Consider the following 25,610-nt stretch of genomic DNA (forward strand, 5'->3'; position numbering starts at 1 on the left):
GTATGGCACAATTTATATAAGCTAATTTTATGTCTATAAGACAAATGTGAATATTTGAAGTTTAAAAAAATCTAAAATGTTATACAGGTTAAGAATTTTATTACTAATTTTAAAATACTACTAGCTATTATTGTAAGCTATTCTGCCCAGTGGAGGGTCTTTTAGGGCCTAATTATACCTGATGATGTGTGTCTGTTTGAAAAGTTTCTGAAAATAATATTTTTCTTTTTGTTCTTAATTTTCATTTGAAAGGTTTCTTGTATTTTATTATCTGGTTTACAGATAATGTGTTTTTGGATTTTGGAAAGAGGTCCTCAGATTTTAAAATACTTGATTCTTAACTTTTTTTGAGTCCTACAACCCTGTGAGAACCTGAAAACAATAGTCTCTCCAGAAATTTCATTTATATACTACGAATTTGCATAGTGTTTGAACAGAATCACATTTTCTCCTGAAGCCTATTCGTGAACCTCCCTGGTGGGGAGTGGGCAGTGAGTGAATCCTATAAATACTGACCCTTACTACAGATTACAAATCATTGTTAATTCTAGATTACTTGGAAGTGGAGGAGTCTGATAGTGTGTACTACTGATGATAACATTTGTTGGGAGAGAGTCTACATTCATACACAACTTGAGGAACATGCCAAGAATCTATGGCCCTGATTGCCTAAACCCAGGCCATTTCTCCAGGTTATATTTGCAGTAAGAAACATTGAGGGAAAAGGTAATGTCTCCCTCCCAGGACAAAGAGAGGTCTTCTTATAGCTTGTTATAAAAACTGATTCCCAAGTTCAGTGTTCCTTTCTCCTGTAGCACAACCCACTGTGTGTGCCATCTGTGTTCCCCAGATAGGACCTTGCTGCCTTGTCTCTGGTCAAAGTGTCTTGTGTCTTCTGCCAGCATTTATAAAATAGGAATGGGTTAACTCACCAGTTTGAAATCAAATCTCAGACCCAGGAGACACATTAGCTTAAAACAGTGTGAGTTAAGGAAGCTTATAGAGTTGTCCTTATATAATCAGCTAAAATTCAAGGCACAGAAATGTAACATGAACAATAAATTTTTTCCTGAAGATACAACCTCACATTTACAAGCTATGGATGTCAGCATAATTAAAGCCTTTTAGAGATCACCAAGAAAAGCAGTATAGTAACTATTTCTAGCAATCATGAAGGATTACAGGATATATATACAGAATATCCTACAGGAGTAGTGAAATAAACAGCTGCCCAGATGTTGGACAGATAAGTATTGTGGCTTAGAATACTTTCCAGGGCCAGAATTATACATGAATTCAGAAAAATTCTGTATTTGGAAAATCTTGGCATAGAAGTGAAGATTATGTGCTCTAAGTTAGATGAAATATGTTGAAGATCATGTAAAGAATTTAAGTAAAAGTCCTAAAATGTACATAGGAAAAAGTTGTTATTTCTAGACTTGTATTTTGTAGAATTTGTGAATGTACCAGCTGCTATGTAATAAAACAGGTATTTATAGCTCTTGAGGTTTCTATGTAAGTGTGCCCAAAAATACTTTGTTTTAATCTGTTATAGAAATTGGGGATCAGTTTATATTTGTTGTAGCCTTGTATTCAAGAAGTGTGCCTTTAGTCTAGGTCTCTACCAAGTTAATTTACTGTTTTACAATTTTTTTTTACTAGCTGTCAAATCACTATAAATTCTCAAATGCTTTAAAATTTGTGGAATGTAATGCTTCAGAAATACTGGTTTTTAGGGATGTTTTCTTGACATTTATCACTTGTCTCCTTTCTTTTCTCATCCTTACACTATTAAAGTGAAAAAGACTTGTTTAGGTATATTAAGTTCCAGAACATAGTCATTTATCACTGTATTATCAGTCATCTCTGTCTATCATGTATATGTATCTGTAAACTGCTCCTAACATTTGCTTAGATTCTTGGTATTTTCAGGGTCAGTCTTAGTAGTGGGGCTCAAATTTACCAACAGTTTTAAGAGAAAACCAAAATACATTTTTCTTATCACAGAATTTTAATACTCAGATCTGTATATTGAGGAATTGAGGGATGTTTATACTTTTTGTTTGCTTTTAATTTATTAGGTGAAATTTTATGTGTATTTTGTACTGTCAATTTATTTTTTACCAAATGTTTATTGAGTGTTTATGATGTACCAGGTGAGATAGACCTGAGGATATAATGATGAGCCAGAAAGCATTTTCTGCCTCCATGGCTGGAACATCTCTGACATGAAATGCAATGGTGTATTTTTTCCCTACATACATATATAACAGTAACAATACTACACACAGCAGTAATCGTAGTGTAACTTCATTCTGGTAACTGGACCCAATTCTAGTGTGTGTAAAATATGTGGGAGGGGGTTTTCCAACAGGGTGTTAGAGAACTCAACTTGATTCTGATGCCATCTGCCTGGAGACAGCACCAGATTCCCTGGTTAAGGGCTCTGTCCTACAAAACTGCCCTCCACCCCCAACTCCAGACGCTGGTTGCAAGCCCCAGGCAGTTGTTACCTGTGCTTCTGACCTACCAGCTACAAAGTGGAAGTTCTCATGTCCTCCCCCTCAGGTTCAATTAATTTGCTAAAGCGGCTCACAGAACTCAGGAAAACAAGTTTACCAGTTTAATAAAGGATACAAGTTAACAGCCAGATGAAGAGAGACATAGGGCAAGGTCCCAGATAAAGGAGCTTCTGTCCTCGTGGAGCTTGGGGCCTGGCTTGTCACATGCAGGCATTCTGGTTCCCCAGGCATAGAAGCTTTCTTAGACCAAGAAGCAGGATCCAACCGAGCAGAGCAGCAGAGCAGAGCAGAGAGAGAGTGAGAAAGCTCTTCTCTTAGGTTGAGGACTTCATTGCATAGTCATGATTGCCTAAATTATTAGCCATTGGATGATTCAGCCTCCAGACCCCCACCTTGGGTGGGGGTCCAAAAGTCTCTCATTAACATAACAAAACACCTTTGAGACTCCACAGTGTTTTCAAGAACCGTGGATGAAGACCAATATACCTGGGAAATACGTATTTGGTCATATAAATGACCAAATAATGTATTTCTTATAACTCATTATATCACAATGGCATTTAGTGAAAGAGTCAAACATTAAAGAGTTACACACACAATGTTAGAACTCTCATAGTGCCAGTAAGGAAAACTAAGGGTATTTCACATTCATATGTTTAGGAACCTGGTTCAGGATTTAACAAATGTTCCATCTTCATTGAACTTCTACAGTTAACTGCTCCCTGGGTACAGTAATTTGTTTTCTGTGGGAATGGCAGTGGATAACACAAAGTAGTAGATAATTAAAAGTTGTATTTAAGTGTCATTAGAAAGACTTAAGAATATCATATTTACTAATCATATGTATGTGTTAAACATTTACATACTATTTTGTCATCTATAATCTAGTGTTACATTATAGACTCATTCATGAGCTAGCCATATGTATATAAGCGAAATGTTAGTTGCCTTTCACACTAGAAGAAGTATAAGATATGGGAGAATTTTTGTTAAATAGACAAGATAAAACAAGTTTCAAGAGATACTACAAATTTATGCTATTCATGATTTAGAATGTCTACTTATTTTCTAGAACTCTTTTCTTATTGTAGATTTAATTTTAACAGGTAAAATAGTATCTATTATATCCTATCTTAAGTAGAATAAATGCAATTTTAAAGTCAGTTATTTAGAAAACCAGAATAATGTAATGGGTTCCCTTCCATCCTGATGACTGACTACATCTGCTCTTGCCTGCAGATAACTCACTCATTTGAGATGGCAGGTTCTAGAAATTCCCTATCATAGAATAGACATAGAACATCCATTGTAGCAGATTAAAATGCATGTATTTGTGGTTTTCTTTAGTAGCCAGCATTTAAAAAAATGATAGTTGACCCTTAATAACGGAGGCTTAAACTGTGTGGGTCCACTTAATAAACAGATTTTTTCAATAAATATATTGGAATATTCTTTGGAAGATTTGAGACCATTTGAAAAAACATTTTCTCTAACTTTATTGTAAGAATAAAGTATCTAATACATAAAACATAAAATATGTGTTAATTGGCTGTTACGTTATCAGTAAGGCTTCCAGTCAACAATATGCTATCAATAGTTAAGTTTTTGGGGAATGAAAGTTATATGCAGATTTTTTACTGTGTGAGGTGTCAGTTGTTAAAGGGTCAACTGTAATATAACTGTTTGATTATGACTTAACTTTATGAACTATGTATGCTGCTAAAGAGAAATCCAAGGGAAAAAATGTAAGGAAGTTAGTTTTAAAATGCTGGGTGGTGACTCTCATGACTGAAGTATGTTTACCACATTGGGTGTTGCTTTCTGCAGATTGTTAACTCTTGATTGTTTAGTGACTGATTGTCAAGTTTATTAACTGGCCACATCCTACATTCTCCCCTTATCATCACCAAGATGCATTGGTAATGTCTTTTTAAAAAATTTAAGACTATTTTTTAGAGCAGTTTTAGGTTCACAGCAAAGAAGAACAGGTGGTACAGAAGTTTCCTGTATACCCCCTACCTCTCTCATGCATAGCTTCCTCACCCTCACCCCTGCTGTGGCACATGTGTTACAGTCCAGCATACAATGACACATTATAGTAACTCAAAATTCATAGGTTGCATTAGGGTTCACTCTTGGTGTACATTCTGTGGGTTTGGACATAATCCAGTGTTTGAATGTACCACAGTTTATCCATTCACCTACTGAAGGACATCTTGGTTGCCTCCAAGTTATGGCAGTTATGAATAAAGCACTGTTCACATCTGTGTGCCGGTTTTTGTGTGTATATGTTTTCGGCTCCTTTGGGTAGATACCAGGGAGCATGACTGCCGAATCATATGGTGAGAACGTGTTTAGTTTTGTGAGAAAGTGACAAACGGTCTTGCAAAATGTCTGTACTGATTTGCATTCCTACCAGTGATAATTGAGAGTTCCTGTCCTTCCCAGTGTCACCAGCTTTTTTGTGTTGTCCATGTTCCAGATTTGGGCCATTCATTAGATGTGTAATGGCATCTCATTGCTTTAATTTCCATTTCCTTGATAACATGATGTTGAGCATCTTTTCATATGCTTATTTGCTGTCTGTATATTTCTCTGGTGAGGTGTCTGTTAAGGTCTTTGCCCATTTTTTAATCATTGTTTACTTATGGAAACTGTGACCTTGAGGAGTTCTTTTTGTATTTTTGTTAACAGTCCTTTACCAGATGTATCTTTTGCAAATATTTTCTTGGAGTGATTTACCTTCTCATTCTCTTGATACTGTTTTTCATAAAACAGAAGTTTAGTTTTAATGAAGTTCATCTCATCAATTTTTATTTCATGGGTCATATCCTTGGTGTGTATCTAAAGGCATTGCCTTATCTAAGGTCATGTAGATTTTCTGCTGTGTCATTTTCTAGGAATTCTGTAGTTTTGTGCTTTGTATTTAGGCCTGTGGTCCATGTTAATTTTTGTGAAGGATGTAAAATCTGAGTCTAGGTTCATTTTTTTGCATGTGGATGTCCAGTTGTTCAGACATCATTTGTTGAAAGGACTACCTCATCTCCATTCTACTCCTTTGCTCTTTGTCAAAGATCAATTGACTGTATTCCTGCGAGTCTATTTTTGGGCTTAATATTCTCTTTTGTCTTTTTTTTTTTTAATTTTCACAATACCACACTCTCTTGATTACTGTAACTTAAAAGTAAGTCTTGAATTTGGGTAATGTCAGTACTCCAGTTTTATTCTTCTCCTTCAATATTGTGTTGACTATTCTGGGTCTTTCACCTCTCCATATAAACTTTAGAGTCAGTTTGTCAGTATTCACAGGTTTAAATTGCTGGGGGTTTTATTTGGATTGTATTTAGTCTATAGATCAACTTGGGAAGAACTGACATCTTTACAATATTGAGTTTCTTTTCCATGAATGATAGTAAGTTTATTAGAAGGTAAAGATAAGCTGAAAGGTTGGTTAATTATGAATCACTCTAACAAAAGATCTGATGAGATAGTTGAAATTATGGACTAATGAGAGGCTTAAGAATTTTCTGACTTTACTCCTCTATTTTCTTCTTTTCCCTCATTTCCATGGATAATTAAGATGTTCTTATAGCATTATATTAAAGAGCTAAAAAACTTTGTTTCTTAGTTTCACAAAATAATGTTTTAAAATGTCCTGAGCTTCTCCAAAGGGATCTGTAGCAGAACAGTTTTAGTAGCAGTTCATATAATTGGAATATGAACATTATTAATCCATATCCAGCTGCTAGGAAATACAAGATGTTAATGGAATTTGATTTTTATGGACAATGTCTCAACCTTTTATAATCCACATAACTTGTTTGATTCATGTATATTTAATTGTATATTGTTACGAGTGTCTGTCCCTGGATTGTGTATTTTCAGAAAATAAAGAACAGTTCTGCTATTCTATGTGGCACCTGTCACCATATGTCTAGAAAGAGCATTTAGATTTTTTGTCATTTTTGTCCCAGGTTAAACTCTCATTTATTTTTTAGTAATATGATGATATTATGGAAATGAAACCCTTCTAAGTGTCCCACCCCATTTACAAATTTATTGGTATCCATACAGAGTAGTATATAATTAGAGTATACTCTAATTTTTTATTTCTTTTGCAGTTTTTACCCACCTATTGATGAACCAGCTATTGGAAGTAAAAACATAGATCTGTCAGGACGACAAGAAAGAAAACAAATCTTCAGAGGGAAAACATTTGTATTTCTAAATGCCAAACAGGTAATGTTATAAGCTAAATTTTCCTAAAGAAAACATTACAAACTAGGACAAATGATTACTGTTATCAACAATTGTTAAAGCATTTCCTTTTGCAATTTTGTGTTGAAGTGTGACAGAATAAAAAACTGCCCAGGCATTAGAATCAGTCCACTGTTTTTGTATATGATTATGGTATTTTTAATATCTGTTAATTGACCTATTAAGTTTATATAAATTTGTAAATTGGGAAACTTTGGTTTAAGTCCTAGCTTATTCAGTTAATAAACAGCTGGCAAATGTCTTCTGTGTGCTAAAGTGGAGGTTCCAGAAGTTTATGTTGTAGGTGGAAAAATAATGCAAGTAAGCCCATAGTTGTACTGTAGAGTAAGTATGATGAGAAACTGCAGACTGTGTAACAAATCCAGGACTGCAGAGGTACCTCGTGAACTAGGGATTTTCTTAAGTGGAACCTCAGATTGTCCTCTCAAAAAGTAGAACCAATTCTACTATGACTTTACTTCCAAGAATTTACTCAAGAAATTAATTTTGGCTATTTCATTACTTTCTCTTTTTCTTACCATTTTTAGCATAAAAAATTAAGCTCAGCGGTTGTTTTTGGAGGAGGAGACGCTAAACTGGTAACAGAAGAAAATGAAGAAGAAGATAGTTTCTTTTCAGCGCCTGGAACTTGTGTTGTTGATGTAGGAATAACAAATACACAGACCTTAATTCCTGACTCTCAGAAAAAATGGATTCGTTCAGTTATGGATATGCTCCAAAGGTACAGAATCAGTAAAAGAATACTTATTATTAGAAGAATGTACAAATAGGCAATTTTATATTTAAATTTTTTGCTGCACTCCACTTAAACTATATGCAATAATTATTATAAAGATTTTATTGTGTATAGTGCTTGAAAATTTATTGTGACTTAGTATGCTGGAAATACAGTGTTTATCCATGACAATTTTATCTCAATATTTATTTTCTGCCTCTTTTTTGTTACTTTAATAGAAATTATAGAATTTACCTCCCTAAATGAATAAAGAAGTATTTAAGTTTTTCTGTAGAATATGTAGCAGTTGAAAAAGTTAAATCTCAAATGTAAATTTTTTTTTTCTGAAAATGCCTAGAGCTGAAATTGCCTTCATGATGATTATCCATTAAAAATGCATATAAAACTTTTTATCCCTCTTATGTAGGCTATTATGGAAAGCAGAAAAAAAAGTCAAATATTTTAGGATAGTCTCTCTTGTCCAGAGGGAAAGCTAAATCAAGGTTTTTTTCCTAGACCTTTTTTTGGTATTAATAATTTTAGCATTGCTGAAACCAAAAAATATTGTGAAAATAGCAGGCGTGGCAGTCTGTTGACTACATTTCTGTTCACTTGGCCAAACGTAGTTAGGGCCTACAGTATTTTTATGCCTAAGAAATCAATAGCTAGTTCCTTACAGTATTCATTTTTCCTGTCCGAGGAGTCCTCTTGACCATGGAGATTGCTTCTTTTCCTTTTATTTATTGGCTGAAGTAAAAAGCAAAATTTCATTCATCTGTCTCATAAATATTTTACTTAATGGGGATATATTAACTAACTACTGGAAAAAAGAAAATACCTGTGTAACAAAAATACCCTCTTATTACCACAGCCAAAATTTACTGTGGTTCTGTTACATTTTAAGCACTGGGAATCTCGTATTCAACAAGAGAGCCATGACTCCTGCTACCAGTGGAGCTTACTACATAGAGGGAAAGAGATAAGACAAGTAAACAGATAATTACAAATGTGTATAAAGAAGCAGAATAACAGGGCAGAGGGAAGAAGCTTATTCTAAATAGAGAAGGCCTCTTTCAGGTAAAACATTTTACCTATAACCATTCTTTCAAAGAGCTAGGCAGAACAAAAGTAGTAATAGCTACATTTACATAATACTAAGTAGCAGGTCCTGTTCTAAGAGTTTTATGTGAAGACATTTAATCCTCACACAACCCTATGTATTATTTATTGTTAAGGCACTCATTATGCAGATAGGCCAAAAGAGGTTTTGAGTAGAACACAGAGTGAGCAAAGGAGGAGGATATGAACCCAGACAGTCTAGTTCCAGAGTCCATGCTCTTCACCATTACATCTCTCTGCCTTTCAGCAAACAGAGACCCCTGAGGTAAGAAAGGAGGTAGAACACGAGGTTGCTCAGAGGCTGGTGCCTTGATCATGAGGTGACATTTGTAGTCTTTGGCCCCTGTTAACAATTTGTTTTGGGGGAAGAGCAACCTTATAGTTTGAGAAAGACTTACCACTTAACACCTGTCCACTGAGGCCAAGCCACTGATAGCCATGGAAAGGGCAGTGATGTCAACAAGTAGATGTTGACTAATTCTAGACAACAGGGAAATATTGGGATTGGTAGTGCCACCGCTTTATTGATTAGTTGTTTTAAGTGGGTATAGGATATCAGTGGTTAAAATTAAATATCTTCTGAAGAAGACTAAGAAGTCTAGGGGAACAATACAACCTTGGTTTTGTCTTTAATCAGATATTTTCTTAGTATCTTGTTTCAAATTTGGGAACTCCTCCTCTTATTAATTTAATTATCCTGTCTTTTTCCTTTGCTATATCCTCTCCTCACCTGTTCTGCAGCTTTGCACAAAATTAGATAAATCATAATTCTTGGTTCATGATGCATTGTCATCATTGAACCATAAAAAATACGCATTTATTTTATTCAGTGATTTCTTGAGCAGTTATTTAAATTATGTAATAAATGAGTATATGCCCTTCCCCCACAAAAAAAACAAGCTAAATCCTTGGAAATAGCCTACATCTAACTATATGGTATCCCCAAGCCCAGTCTCCCACTACATAGGATAATGACCATCCTGGATCCTTTGCTCATGATTTACTTTCTTTTATAGTTCTGTTGCTTCTTTATGTATTCCTAAAGTGTGTGTGTGTGTGTGTGTGTATCTTTTAGTGGATTTAAGTTTAAACATGGCTGTCATACTACATGTAATCATTCTTTGGGGATTTTTCTCACTTGATACATTGTTGATAATTATTGATCTGTTTTGTTGTATGTTGCTGTAATTTGTTTCTTTTAATGGTAAAATGTTTTATTTTGTGAATATACTATAGTTCACTCATCCATTTCCCATTGAAAATATTGTTTCCTGATTTTTATTATTGTAACTGTGCTGAGTTCATTTTTGTATGTTTCTTGTTGGTACTTTTGCAAGGTTTTCTTTAGGGATCTAGGGTTAAAACTGCTGAATCATAGGTTTTGTGAATGCTCAACTGCATGAAGTGGTATCAAATTGTTTAACACTTATACTCCCACCCACCGTATATAAAAGGTCAAGTACATATACATGGTTTTCAGCACTTGGTATTTTCAGACTTTATTATTTTTGTCAGTTGAATGGATATATAATCTTACCTCTTGATGGTGATTTCTGTTTCCCAGATCACCTGATGCTTAACATTTGTTCAAGCATTTATTGGACATTTGTTTTTCTCCTTTTCTGAAATACTGTTCATGAAATTCTGTTTATGTCTCTTAATCAGTTTTCTATTGGGATAATTGCTCTCTTCTTTTTTTATATAGATTCCCCAGTTGTGTGTGTGTATATTTATTTCTGTACAATTTTATCACATGCCGGTTTGTATATTCACCATAGCCAAGATACAGAACAGTTCCATCACCAGAAGGGTCCCCCACATGTTGCTCTTTTTTAACCACATTCACTTTGCTTCCTCCCCTCCTCCCACTCCCTGTTCTCAAACCCTGACAACCACTAATTTATTCTCTATTTCCAAAGTTTCATCTTTTAAAAATGTTATATAAATGAAATCACAAAGCACATATCCCTTAGGATTGGCTGTTTCCTGCAGCATAATTACTAGCAGATTCATCTAACTTTTGTGCATCAGTAGTTCATTCTTTGTTATTGCCCAGTAGTATTCTATTGTATGGATACACTGAAGTTTGTTGAGTCATTCACCCATTGAAGGACATCAACAATTTTCCAGTTTTTTTTTAACAAACAAAGCTGCTTTGCACATTGATATACAGGTTTCCAAGTGAACCTAAGTTTTCATTTCTTTGGATTTGAAATTTCTGAGTCATATGATAATGGTGTGTTTGTATACTTTTTATTTTCCTTTTTATTTTTTTTAATCCTTTTTCACTTAGATATATTGCAAAATCTTTATGATAGCTATTACCACTTTGTAACTTACTGTGTTTTTTTTGTTATTGATGCATTAAAACCTTTAATTTTACTAAAAATTAACAACCTCTTAAGAAATATATTTCTATTCATAGATAACAAAATATTCACTTATATTTTTAACTAATTTTTTACCAGTGTTTTGATATTTTGTTTTTGAAATTTTTTAACCTATCTGTAATTGATTCTGTTTTATACCAAAGTTCATACATGCATGGGAATGATTTTGGCTTTATTCTATTCTGTAGATCAATATGTCTATCCTTGTACCAATACCACATTGTCTTAATTACTATAATATCATTTAGGTCCTAGTATCTATTGGGTCAGATCTCTTCTTTCTGCCCTTCTTCAGAAGCATCTTAGCTATTTTTGGCTCTTATTTTTCCATATATGTTTCAGAATAGTCTTTTCAAAAACCTTGTTGGGATTTTGATTAGGAATTCCATGCAACCAGCAAGTCAATTTGGGGAGGATTAACAATTTTATCATTTCTCTGTAGAGATCTTGAACACCTTTTATTCCTAGATACTACATATTTTATGATAGATATATCTCTGGTAGGTAGAATGTAAATATATTCTCTTTAATAATTTTAATAAAAAATACTGTCTTCTTGATTATATTTCCTAGTTTACTGCTGATATATAAAAATTTAGCTGATGTTCAGATATTAATCTTATATTCTGCTACCTTATTAGATTCCCCTTTCATTTCTAATACATCTGTAGTGTTTTTTGTATAAATTATATCATCTGTAAATAGTAATGTCCCCATCTTCTTTTTTAATCCTTATGCCTTTGATACTTCTCACTTTTTCTTTTGTACCATCTGGGATCTCCAGAGAGAAGTATTGAGTATAAGTGGTGTTAATAGCCACTTTTATCTCATAGTTGACTTTAAAAGGAGCACTTAAAATGTTTCCCCATTTAGGATGATGTAATGTTTGTATAACATTATTATTAAATATATGTTAAAATGTTTTTATTTATATAGACAATCTTTATAACTAATTACATAGTAAAATAAATTTACAGTTTCAAAAAAAGTAGTGTATTAAAGTACCAATTTTGAATTGCTTGATTTATAGTGTCACTTGATTATATTACTTAAAAAAATTATAATCGCACATATAGTTGATAGCTATTTAATTTAATACATACAAAAAACAAACATAAGGCATTTTAGAAAAGATTCTTTAAAATGCTATAACCACTTAAAATATCTTTTTAAAAGTTTTATGGCTTTTTCTTAAAATTTGAGGTATAGTTTCTATATAGCATTATTATTAAATTCTCTGTTCTATAAAATCAGTCATCTGCATTATAGAATAATAGAAGATAGGTTCACCATATGATTTTTTTTTAATTGAAGTATAGTTTATATACAGTCTTATATTGGTTTGCCATAAGATTCTTTTAAAAAGAGGATTCCTTAATATATGTAAACTTAATAAAGTGATTTGATTTACTAAACTTAAAACACATGTATAGATACAGCTTAGGTATAGCTCTTGTACTTTTCTCCTTCCTTCCCTTCTTCTCTGTCTCTCTTTTAAGTTTTACCTTAGGATCTGGTAATCATAGATTTGCTTATAAAAATATATTTTAATTGTTTCATTGGGTATTAGAGTTCTTATTCTGAAAATTGCAGAATTTCAGAACTGGAAGGATCTAGGCCTTTATTTTACAGATTAAATGACTGAGTTACTAAAAGGTGTTTGACTTGTAAAATGTAACTTTGCCCCATTGAGTTAGCTAGTACTCTGTTAGAAATTCTCTCCATAATGTGAAATTTCTGTTATCTTTTTAGGGAGGATAAAATGAAGATCCAACTTGATATCATGCTAATAAAAGTTGTTTTTCAGTATCATCATACTTAAACTGTTTTATTCTAGACAGGGTCTTAGACCTATTCCTGAAGCAGAAATTGGATTGGCAGTTATTTTCATGACTACAGAGAATTACTGTGATCCCCAGGGCCAGCCCAGTACAGGTAATTCAAGCATTATTTTACTGATTCTTTATCAACCTTATTATGTAAATGTAAATTGACAGTAGCTCTTTGTGCATTACTCTTACTAAGGGTGACCATTTTCATTATCTTTAAAAATTCATCCATTCATTCATTCATTATTTAATAAATACACATTGCTGCCATATACGGGGAACTGTCCTAAGTGCTGAAGATACCCTGGTAGATAAAGTAAACAAGTTATATATTACTGTGAACTTTATGTTCTGAAGGTAAAGATTCAGACAATTGACAAGCAAACACATCTGATAACGTTGTTAGGGCCAGGTACAAAGAGAACGCTAAAATAAGATGATATAGTAACTAGGAGTGGGCTGTTTCAGGTAGGTGGTCAAGGAGAGTCTCACTGATGGTGTTACATTTGGGCCTCATAAGTCCTGAATGATGAGAAAAGGGGGAATCTGGGTAGCAGAGATGCCAGATAAGAGGAACATATCACAGTGGCATTTGTGTGAGGAAAGGATTCTAGGGGTCCAAAATGGAAGTGGGGATATGAGTAGAAAGCTGTGTAGAGGTCCAGATGAGAGACAGTCCAATGCCTGGGACTGGGGTAGTAGCAGTGGAGCTTACAGAAAAACGAACAGATTCGGGGTATATTTTGAAACTAGACCCAGCAGGACTTGATAGTGTTCTGCCATGAGTAACTGGGAGGATGCTGATGCCATTTACTGAGATGAAGAGTGCATATTATAATCATCTCAGTGTTGATTGTCATAAAAACCAATGTTTTAAAAGATAGTCACTATTACCCCTTTGTTATTTAGAACACATTCACCTCATTTTCTTAAAAATAAGATGATGTTGTCATTCTTGAAGCTGGTTCCTTTATTCTTATTGCTTTCTTACCTTAGACATTTTTGCATTTATACTCCCTAAAGTACTCCCTATGAGTAACTTTTCTTTGCCTAGCTAACAGTGTCCATTCTATGTACTCATATATATTTATTTGCCTCCTGTGTTCTTTCTATAGTTTTTTTTAGCAGTCACTGAACTTTATCTAAAAGACACACTACCACGTCATTGTACACTCCAGAGGGTATCGTTCACATTGTGGCCCATTGGGTGGCACCTATGAGTTGGACAGTGTACCTCCTGAATGGCTATACTCTGCAACCCTCGTTTATATAGGTTATAAGCATGCTAAGCTAGATTTTGGAAGGAGTTAGCCATCAGAGCCTTATGAGTAATAATAACTGCCATCCCTTGACTTTGCACAGCACTTCACATATGTCATCAAAATTTAGTTTGCAAAACAGTCCTTTTAAGGTAAATGACATCTGCATTTTATACATGAGAGAACTGACATACAGAGACATTAAGAAATTAGCCAGAGTTACATAGCAAGTAATTTGACTGAAACTGACTATTAAGTCAAAGGTATTATGACATTATTACACTGCCATACAGATTGCATAAATTTTGATATATAATGTTTTAAGACATGCTGGCATAGGGGTGACTGGAAGCTGATGTAAAAAGATAGACATTTGATAAAAAGCCTGACAGGCTAGTATTTTATTATTTGGATAAGAATGTTTATTCACCTAATCTCTTTACATTCTCCCACTGAGTATACTTTGTATCCTTTCATCTGTATGTAGGTAACTTTCAAATACAAACACTTTATTTTTGAAGTTTCCAATATGTCCAAATAACTTATTTTGATGGACTTGTGGTATGATGATTATTTCCCAAAAATTCATGACTAACATTCCAGAACTCATTCTTAGAGTCAGGAAGCTAAATATTCTTCAGCCTCTCTTAGAGAGAGAACTACTTAATGTGGACAAGAAAGCCATATTCTTAGAGAAGCTGTCTGTTAGAAATCTGCACAGCCTTTAGAAATAGCATATGCTGTAGATATCATTTTACTGACTGTATTTCTGTTAGAGCAAAAAAATTCAAAATCCTATCAGTAATTTTAGACTTTAACAACAAAAAAATGTATAAAAGCAGAACCCTTGGGTCTAAGTGAGTAGCTCCCTTTGCCCCAGCCCACCTTGGGACAATTGTCCTTTCTCTTTTAGAAAAGTAATTCTTCCAGTAGGTACATGCTTCAGAAACATTTTTAACATAAATTGACATTCTTCATAGATGAGAATATTGTGGGATGCAGCAGAGGCTTCTGGGTCTTTTTGGTTTGTTTTGATTGACTTTAAGCTGGTATTTTTCCTACAAATTCCAAGAACCACCGGGTTATAGTATCTTGGGAAGGACTGAACTAAAGAGGAGCCACCTTATATAAATGAGGAGGCACTACTCAGACTTACAACTTCAGTCATTTTCTATTCTTCCTTTTACATTTAATCAACCAGACCTGACTGAAATCCTTCTGCAGCTTCTTCTCAATAGGTCTGCTACTATCCTTTCTCATAGCATCTACCCCCTTTGAACCTTCCACCTCTTTCTTTCCTGAGTGCTGTTAGAATTGCTTCTTTCATTCCTGAGGCTGTTATTTGCCCCCAGTAGTGGTCCTGCCTCCATGCTCATCTCTACAGTATTTTACTTTGCCACTTGACTCACCTTTCCTTTTCCTAACACCTTTTACTAGTTATATCATTTATAAAATAAATCCTTAAGCCCTTTGTGTAGATTTATGGGCCTTCAGCAATTTAGTTGCAGCCTATTTCCTCCCATCCTCATCTTTTTTTAATACACCTTTCTACATAGTACATGTGCCATATTATTTATAATTTCCACACTCCTTGACCTTGCTCATCATGGCCCCTGTTCCTAGAATGCCAGTACTGCTCTTCAAAATCTGACTCATTACACAAATGCTCACCTCCTTCATGAAGCTTTTTAAATTTATATTCTCTCCTATAACTCTACTCCAAGTCAGAATTTTCTGTTTTTCATACCCCAATAACCTTGTTTTTTGCATTCCAGTTAAAGTTTCTCCCTAGTTTGAAATATATTTAGTTTCCATGCCTCTTTTAGCCACAAGATTGATTTTACTAACTCTTACTAACTTTAGCTTGCCTGACAGCACCAGCACAGTACTTGTTTATAGTAGGTAGGAATATTTGCTTAACTGAACTGACTGACTCGTATACAGATTATCTTTGCCGGTGTGGAGCAATATAGTTTTATTATCCCCTGTTGGAAATGTACTTATGGCTAGAAAGGCCTTAGAGATCATCTAATCTGTCTTTCTGTTAAAAGGTAAGAGATCTCAAGACAGAAAAGTTAAGGTCCTATAAATACTTCATAGCCAAGCCAATCTTAAAATTCATTTTTTTTTTGATAAACAGACCTTTTGTATTGTATCATTTCATATAGAAATAAACTCATAAAGAATGAGTAAAAAAAACTGTGTGTAATTAGTAGTAGTATTTATTTCTTGGGTGTATTCATAGGTAAGTCTATGTAACTTCTAAGATGTAGTAGACATCTGACTTAGAAACAGTTTTAAGACATAGCCAGTTTTGGGGAGATGGTGAATGCATTTCTCCTTTCCTCCCTTCCTTCTTTTCCTCCTTTGCTTCCATATTCATTCATTTATTTACTAGGAGTTATTTAACATTTCTTGTATATACCTGTAATTATTCTAAACACTTGAAATAAAGAGATAAGCAGACCAAACCAAATCCTTGCCTCCATGATACTTTTAGCAAGAAGAACATTGTAAATAATCTTATTATCAACCAACATCAGTTATTCTGGGTCATTAGATTCAATTTATGAATGTTTCTCTTAGTAATTATATAAGCATTTATAGTTGTTCTGCAAACTTCTGTTCAAGCTATAATGGATTTTAGGGATATGTGTATTTAAGGAAATGCCAGTGAGCTTTGAAGGAGGTCATGTAAGAAAAGTAGAGGAAGTTATTTAAATACCTGAATTTGGAGCCAGTAATAAACATTTATTAAGTGCATCCAATGTCATGAGGACCTCATAACTGATAATTTAAGTTAGATACTTAGTAAATGTTAACTAAAAAAATTTACAGGTAACAGTTTAATTCCATTAACTTATTTATATCCACTAGGTACCAACCATTACTTAGAGAATGGAGGTAACAGAATAAGCAAGATGTATTCTCAAGATTTAAAGAGTAATAAAGGAAATAACAAGTTAACAAGTATAATATAAAGTGTTGATAATGGTAACAGTTGTAACACATGCATAGTGCTCACTATATTCCCAACATTTTTCTAAACAATGTCCGTATATCAATTCACTTTGCTCTCAAAACAACATATGAGGAAATTATGTTAATTATTCCCATTTTGTAGATGAGGAAACTAAGGCATGAAGAGGTTAAATTACTCAACACAGGTCACACAGCTAGCATTAAATATGTTAAAAGTTTATAGAGTGATGTAAAGGGTGGTATGGGAGCTGAAAGGAGAGGCCCCTAATTCAGTGTGGGAGGCTTGAGAAAAGTATGCAGAAGAATGGCACTTGAATTAAATGGCTATTCTAGTAAATAAAATGAGGAAGTAATCATGATTTTCTGGAGTAGCCAAAATATTTGTCTTCAACTCTCTTTTCAAAAAGTGTATTCCTTCTGAAAATAAAACTCACCTTATTTTGATTTGTATATACAGTAGGTTAGGTACACTCTGTAGGGAAGAAATGTAGTTTTTTGTTCTAGTGACTTAAAGCATAATTTGAATTAGAATTTAAGTTGATTTTAGTTTTATTTAAGTTGATAATACTTCACCATGAAGGGTTTGATGTGGTTTTAAATGATTTGATAGATAAGCTGATCACAGATACCAACAGGCTGCTTGTAAGCTAGTTTATTAGGTACTTGTTGGCTCTACTGACTGAAGACAACTGTGTGTACTGTGTCACCTGCTGAATTCCCTCAGCATGGCAGGGTCTAACAATTTCAAGTGACCAAATGTCCATCTTGTGTCTAGCAGTCTTGATTCTTTCTTTGACTTATGTGATTTGCAGGATTGAAGACGACAACTCCAGGGCCAAGTCTTTCCCACGACTTATCAGTCAGTGAAAAACTAAGGCCAAGTGTCCCAGTGGATGCCATGACATATGTAGCTGACACAGAATCAGAGCAAGCAGATACATGGTAAATCTTCATTGTTAACAAACTATTATTATTTTATTAATAAATTAATATAATATTCAAAAGGCATTCAGTGCCTTTATCAGGTCATCTCTTGGGAGATAAATCATGGGAGAGTGGGATACCAGGGGACATATTTTAGGACAGAGATCAGCAAACTTTCTATGAAGGACCAGAGAGTAAATATTTTTGGCTTTGTGGGCCATTGATCTCTGTCACAGCTACCCAGCTCTGCCATGTGACATGAAAGCAGCCATAGACAACAAATAAATGAATGAGTGTGGCATTCCAATAAACCTTCATATACAAAAACAAGTGGCAGGCCAGATTTTGCCTGTAGAACATAGTTTGCCAACACTTATGATTAAGTTTTTTTGTTCCTTGCAAATGTGCATAGAAGGCTAAAGAGTTTTACCACTTTGTGACTTGTGAAATGTTTGAAATAAATTTGTATTATATGATGTTTCCTGTATTTGAAGAATGCTTACAATTTTGCATATACTTTCTGTATATTTACCTGGCTATCTAAATAATTATGTTTAAAATAATTATGTTTGTTGATAAAGATAATTTTTTTAGTGCTTCTCTGTTTGGAGAATTTTGTTTTGAGAGAGCAAGGGTAGCTCATTTGTATTCTATGAGAATTTTCATTTCAGACAGTATTTTTTTAAAAATAATCCAGAATGATTGTATTAAAAGATACTTAAGATATCACTATATTAGACCATATTTAAATTTTTATTGCACCTATACTTCAAAATGTTGAGGCCAGATACAGCTTTTTAAAGAGAAGCTATTAATGTCTTAAAAGTCACTTGAATGACAGCCTTGTTTTTCTGTGAAATAAAGTAGCAAAGGTAGTACATACTTAATCCTGCATTGTAGAAGGCTCTGTGTGTGTTTAAAATATTTTTCTGGTAATCTAGAACAATAGAGACTATCATCTGGCTGGGGTATAACTGATCAATTCATCTAAAGTGATTTAAACATGTGATACATACTATACTAGAATGATGAAGATGGTTTTTTTCTGATTTCCCATTTTTCAAAATTTTTTCTTTGCATAGAAATAATTTTAAAATCTTAAAGCAAAAATTATCACCTAGTTTAATTTGTAATAGGATACTAGGTTGATATTCCAAGTGTGTTTGACAGTGTTCAGAGTAGAGCATGCCTGATGTGATGTAGGTGATGAAGGAAAGTATCATTCATCTTCACGGAGCTTTGATGACAAAGGAGCTACTTTCTTAGGAGAGTAAAATGTATTTGTTGAATTATCTAAAAATGACTGTGTTCTTAAAGCTGTATTACATTAGTACTACTTTAAAGATTTTGTTTCTGGAAAATTGCTGTAAACTTAATTGTTTACCTTGCATTCTTTTCTTTTGCTACAGTATGGATTTGAGTGAAAGGCCAGAAGGAATCAAAATCTCCAGAATGGAAGAAAAATTCAGATTGCCTTCTCAAAAAACATTCACTGCAAAGGAACCCTCCAAAATAAGCTCTAACAATAATAAAAATGTAGTATCAAATACTCTGGTAAGGATGAAAATCCCAAGCTATCATCTTTCACCAGCTAAACTCCCAGACGTAAATAAAAGTAGAGATCAGGCTTTTCAGCAGAAGACCAACTCCATCAAGAATTACTTTCAGACGTCTACCAAAAAAAGGTATATTTTAAATTATAACTCTGTCTCTTAAAAATATTAATGTTATATGATTATAGAATGATATTTAGTCTGTGCTCTGCTTAAATATGCTTCTTTGGAAAGCTGTGACACTGTGACCTTATTATCTCTCAAAGATATCCAAATCTGTTCCTTCACTAAGGTCATTAGATTCTCCCTCATCTTTTTTGTTGTATACCTTAGTTTATGTGTTGTTTCATTTGCCACACTTTCCCACACCTGAGTTCTTTCTGCCTAGCTGTTCCCACTTCTCTTAATCTCTCTAGGACCATACGTTATAAATAATACTCTCAGTTTCTGTCACCTTTAATATTTTCTGGATCCTTTTCTTGTGTATTCAGCTCTAGCTCACTTCTATTTTTTAAAACCTTGTCTTAGTTTCTCCTTCTTGCCACTGCCTTTTGTCTTTTACAGTCACTTTTAAAACATCTCAAAAAAGATGATTGTTATTGCTCTCATTTCTGGATGAAATATTTCATGTTGACATGACAACTTTGAAAGTATCCATTGATACAGTTGCCATCTCCAGTGGTCTTTTGGTTAACATTCAGTTCTTGTAGTCCTCTGTCCTCCTTGTAGTCTTTTCTCAGTTTTATAGTAGTATCTTGTCTTGGTTCATTTGCCTGTCTGACTTTCCCCTTAACCCCCTTGAGGACTTCTTTTCTTCCTGCTACTGCACCTTCAGGGTTTCCTCCTGACTTTATTACAAATGATCAGTGTATTTGTTCCTAACTTATCCTTTAAGCTTCATTTCTGTTTTCCCATAGGAGTTTTCTGCGGTTTTCCCAAAAATAAGGCCTAAAACCTTTTCTCCCCTGTCACTTAGTCAAAATCTTGGACTTTTTATTCTCTGCCTCCCCAAAATAGTAGTGCTGATTCTTATTTTCAGTGTTTGATTCTTCCCTTTCCATGTGTTTGTGTTGTCAGCTCCCTAGTTCAAACTCTGACCACCGAAATTATTACAAAAACTTCTTACTCAGTCTTTCCAGTATCCTGACATTAGATTACTATTATTAAAATATCACCTTGAGTGTTCTACTTTAGCATGAATCCAATAAACTCCTGGAGAGCAGACACCCAAGTTTTTGTATCCTCTATGGGCCTTAATAGAGTTTAAATGAATGAAGTATTCAGTACTTAATGAATGAAATAGTATTGTAGAGAATGCTCTTAGTCATATATTCATATTTTAGTTGCAGTGCATAGGCTGTGCTATATTTCTGGATTTACCTACTCTGCCTTAATCTTGAATCCAACTCTCATTAACCCATCAGCTTATATTCCTAGAGTAATATTTCCCTGCGCATAAACTCCTTACATTATAAAGTAAGCTTTTGTTTCCTGTCAACAAGTCGTTTATATTTTTGTATTTTTCTACCTTTTCCTTCCATATTGATCTATCAACTACTGCTGCTTCAGCAGAAAAGATAGACATCTTTTATTATTTTAGCATAGGGTTGATTAGTCCTGTCAAAATGATAGAGTATGAATTATGTGCTGTTTTCAGATGTCTGTTTTTTATTTCCAGTGACATTGTTAATTAATAAAATCAAGAATATTGTGAATTAAATAGGGGAAAGGTGAATATTGCCAATTGAAAAAATTACTTAGCTGTGTTGTTTTTTGTTTCCTTCTCTCCTTTTCTAAATCTAAGGGAAAGGGATGAAGAAAATCAAGGAATTTCTTCATCTAAATCAGCAAGAATAGAAATGTCCTGTTCTCTTTTAGAACCAACACAACCTGCTACACCCTCAATATGGAACAATAAGGAGCAGCATCTATCTCAGAATGAGCCTACTGGAAAAAAAACAGATAACTTATTTACAGATACAGATTTAAAATCCACTGTGAACAACTCTGCCAATAAATCTCTTTCTATGGAAAAACCAAGATCAGAAAAAAGAAAAGAAATTGATGATTTGGTCATAGAAAATGAAGTATTGGAACAGTTATTCAAGAACACAAAGCCAGAGTTAGAAATTGCAGTGAAAGTTCCAAAACAAGAGGATGGTGTCAGTGTTAGAAAAAGACCAAGATTGGAAATAGAAACAAATGGCATTTTTAATGATGAAGTAATACCAGAAAGTAACAAAGTATCTGTAAGTACAATCTTTTTTAATGAGAAGTATTGCAAATAGAAACTTAGAATGTTAAAAAGTACTTCGGGTATTGGTATTGATGTGTGAGCACCCATTATGTTTTCTTTGTGCAAAACAGTTTCTTTAACGTCCAGTATTAAGTATAAGAATTTGTTGGGGGTTTAGGTGAATGTTAAAAACACAGTTATTCCTTGACAGTAAATAATAAATGACAAGTAAAAACTATCATTCATGATTGTTTTAATAGATTTCTAGGCTATACAATGTATTATATCAGACATTTTGGCCATGATGATAAGATTAGGAGATGCCTTAATAGAGTAAACAGCACAGAAAGATGAAGATGTTAGTAAAATAAAGTATCTACTAATAAACTAGTTTAAAACATATATAACATCACTAGGAATTCTTATTTTCATTTTGATCTTTAATGTTCTATCATGTTTTCTTGAATGCTGATCATTTTGCCTTACCCACTTTTACCTAAGAAAACTCTTAAGATTATTTCATATTTTACGCATCAGTAAGTTGCCTATGTAGATGGCTGCTAGATAAGTACAGGGCTAAGTAAAAGGATAAGGATTAAGTAATTGGAAGGTACTACTATCAATAAGCATTTGTTGAGAACTTAGTGTCTATCAAGCACTATGTAAATCTGTAAGTACTATTGAAAAAACAAAGTTTATGTTCTATTTATTCTATTTATTGGCTTCTTCATATGAGGGAGGGAATCCTCATTATTTATTTCTTGAGTGACTCCTGATGCCCTTTTGTGGACAAGCTGCATCAGACTCACCTGTGAGCTTTTTAAAAATACAAGTTCTGGGACCAAAGCCCCAGAGATCCAGATTTCAGTATATCCAATTTTTTTTCCAGAAAAAGTTCCCTCATTGTATTAAGAATTCCTTTGGTTTTGCTTAAAAATTATAAATCAGTGTTTAAATAAGATGTTTTGTTTTGTGTTATTTTTTTCCCTATAAAAGAAGCCCAGATTTAGGTAACCAAAGCTGCTTGGCAGTTCCATGAGATAAATTTCCTAAGTGTCTCTCTTTCTATTAAAGAGGTGGCACCTCTAGCCATCATGTCATCTTCTCAGGGAGGAAGAACAAAGTGGAGAAGGGCCTTTCTACTTGAGTTCCTTACCACTTTTCAAGGAGCTTCCTCAGAAACCCCACTTTGGTTCTTGACCAGATTTTAGTCATGGGGCTGTGCCACTCCATCTCTCACCCTCAGTCTGTGAGAGTCTGGGAAATGTTTTAAGCTTGGCACATTGCCATTCCTAACAAACTTAGAGTTATATTAGCAGGGAGGAAAGAGAATAGATACTGAGATATCTTATAGCCAGATTGAGAACTTCCTCCACAGAGGGTCCTTTATGCACTGTTAAATCTTTGACTGGTTTAAGATTAGCTGTTTCTTCACAAGGAGATTGATTGGACTAAGTGTTTTAATATATCCTGTAAGTCATTTCTGTAGCAGTTTGCACTATAGTGGAGAGCTACTTAAGTTGTTTAATGTAGCATTTGATGAAATCCAAGGGTTTATTTCCTAAGTGTACTAAATTTACAGCTCTTTATAAAGATACACATATCTTCTTGCATTATGAATTTACATTGTCAGTTTAGTTACAGATTGTTCCAGACTGTACTGTGTTCAAGTTACTTAGTATTACAAATATTTAGTCTTTAGGAAGTTAAGCCCTATTTATATTATTTTGGCCATGTCTTTGCAAATGCATTTCCTTTGTGGTACTCTTTCCTCTTGTATTTATTTCTAATTTTTTCTGATATGATTTTATTTTATTTCTCTGATTGTCTTACACTATTACATACTTTAATCTTTTTTTAAATAGCTTTTTTTCCCCCTTAAATTTTATTTGAGATTGGTCCACTGCTTACAGTGGCTACAGTTCTGTCTGGAAATGGTTGTGGTTTTACCCATAGAACTCTGATTCATCCTGTGTGCCTGGTAATTGATCTTCCTAAATACCTACTTCGCACATTCTTCAACAGCTCCTGTTACCTAAGGAATTGGGCGTTAGAGCCCAGGCTGGGAAGGATAGGAAGTGAGCACCATACACCAATGATATAGGAACCATTAAACAGTCTTTTGTGGACCTGAAAAGACTTAGCATTTAATAGCCAGGGTTTACATCAATATAGTGCTATCAGGGGATATAATTATTTTGTTCTATGGTTGTGTAGCATAATTTCCTTTGCCCTTATATTACTGTTTCAGAATTTATGATGTCCTAATAAATATGCTCCCTCTTGGAGAGGGAATAGCAATGTGTGGCACATTTTTGCATATACTAAAAATGGTAGATTGTAAAACTGCCATTTTCTGTTTTGGGATTTGAATATAGATTCTAGCACATCTGTAAAATTTCCTAGAAACTGAAATAGAAAGTTGTTGGCTAGATACACCTGCTAGGAGTATATCGTAATATAAATGACAGCTGTGCCTGAGTTTTGGCTTTTGAATTTCACAGTCTTCATAAAATACAAACATAAGTCAGCATCCTTGTTAACATTCTTCTTCTTAATAGCACCCACTGTCTACAGAATATCTCTTCTTCACCTCATTTAACCCTCCTATTCTAAATTAAGGTTTCCTCCTCTCATAACCATAGCAACTCTCAAAGCGCAATACTAATAGCTACCACTTGCTAGATACCGTCATTCTATTTACAGTAACCCTGCAAGGAAGTAGTACTTTCTGCATGAACAGATCAGGAAACTGACAGTGGGAGGTGTTAAGTAACTCGCCAAAGTCACTGAGCTGGGTATTGATGCTAGGATAAAAACACAGATCTGCCCTGTGTTTATAATAGCATAATAAGTGAGTTAAGTTAGACAGTTAGATACTAAAGAAACTTCCCTTGAATCTTTGGTAACCATAAATCCAAAGCCTACAATGGCAATAAGTACGTATCTATCAATAGTCAGCCTAAATATAAACGGACTGAATGCACCAATCAAAAGACAAGTTACAGAATGAATAAAAAAGCAAGACCCATCTGTATGCTGCCTACAAAGAGATTCACTTTAAACACAAAGACATACACAAACTAAAAGTGAAGGATGGAAAAAGATATTTCATGCAAACAATAGGGAGAGAAAAGCAGGTGTTGCATTACTTGTATCAGACAAAGTAGACTTCAAAACAAAGAAAGTAACAAAAGACAAAGAAGAACATTACATAATGATAAAGGGGTCAGTCCAACAAGAGGATACAACCATTATAAATATCTATTCACCCAACACAGGAGCACCTACATATGTGAAACAAATACTAACAATTAAAGGAAGAAATAGAATGCAATGCATTCATTTTAGGAGACTTCAACAAACCACTCACTCCAAAGGACAGATCAACCAGACAGAAAATAAGTAGACACAGAGGCATTGAACAACACATTAGAACAGATGGACCTAACAGACATCTACAAAACATTCCACCCGAAAGTAGGATACACATTCTTCTCAAGTGCACATGGAACATTTTCCAGAATATACCACATACTAGGCCACAAAAGGAGCCTCACTAAATTCAAAAAGATTGAAATTGTACCAACTAACTTCTCAGATCACAAAGATATAAAACTAGAAATAAATTGAACAAAGAAAACAAAAAGGCTCACAAACACATGCTTAACAACACTCTCCTAAATAATCAATGGATCAAAGAGATCAAGCAATATATGGAGAGAAATGAAACAACAGCACAATTCCCCAACTTCTGTGGGACACCGCTAAGGCAGTTCTAAGAGGAAAGTATATAGCAATCT

General features: G+C 34.0%; 1 protein-coding gene across 4 annotated transcripts in view; it reads left to right on the forward strand.

Annotated features, from left to right (window-relative positions):
* Positions 1 to 25,610, forward strand: part of NBN (nibrin) — a 71,219-nt gene that overhangs the window by 14,822 nt on the left and 30,787 nt on the right. For all 4 annotated transcript variants that reach the window (XM_036932639.2, XM_036932658.2, XM_057497906.1 and 1 more), the window contains 6 exons: positions 6,644 to 6,761; positions 7,328 to 7,521; positions 12,862 to 12,959; positions 17,907 to 18,036; positions 19,428 to 19,703; positions 21,376 to 21,820. In XM_036932639.2, coding sequence (XP_036788534.2) covers positions 6,644 to 6,761; positions 7,328 to 7,521; positions 12,862 to 12,959; positions 17,907 to 18,036; positions 19,428 to 19,703; positions 21,376 to 21,820 — 1,261 coding nt within the window. The remainder of the gene's footprint in view (positions 1 to 6,643; positions 6,762 to 7,327; positions 7,522 to 12,861; positions 12,960 to 17,906; positions 18,037 to 19,427; positions 19,704 to 21,375; positions 21,821 to 25,610) is intronic.

This window comes from Manis pentadactyla, chromosome 3, assembly GCF_030020395.1.
Source record: "Manis pentadactyla isolate mManPen7 chromosome 3, mManPen7.hap1, whole genome shotgun sequence".
Classification (NCBI taxonomy): domain Eukaryota; kingdom Metazoa; phylum Chordata; class Mammalia; order Pholidota; family Manidae; genus Manis; species Manis pentadactyla.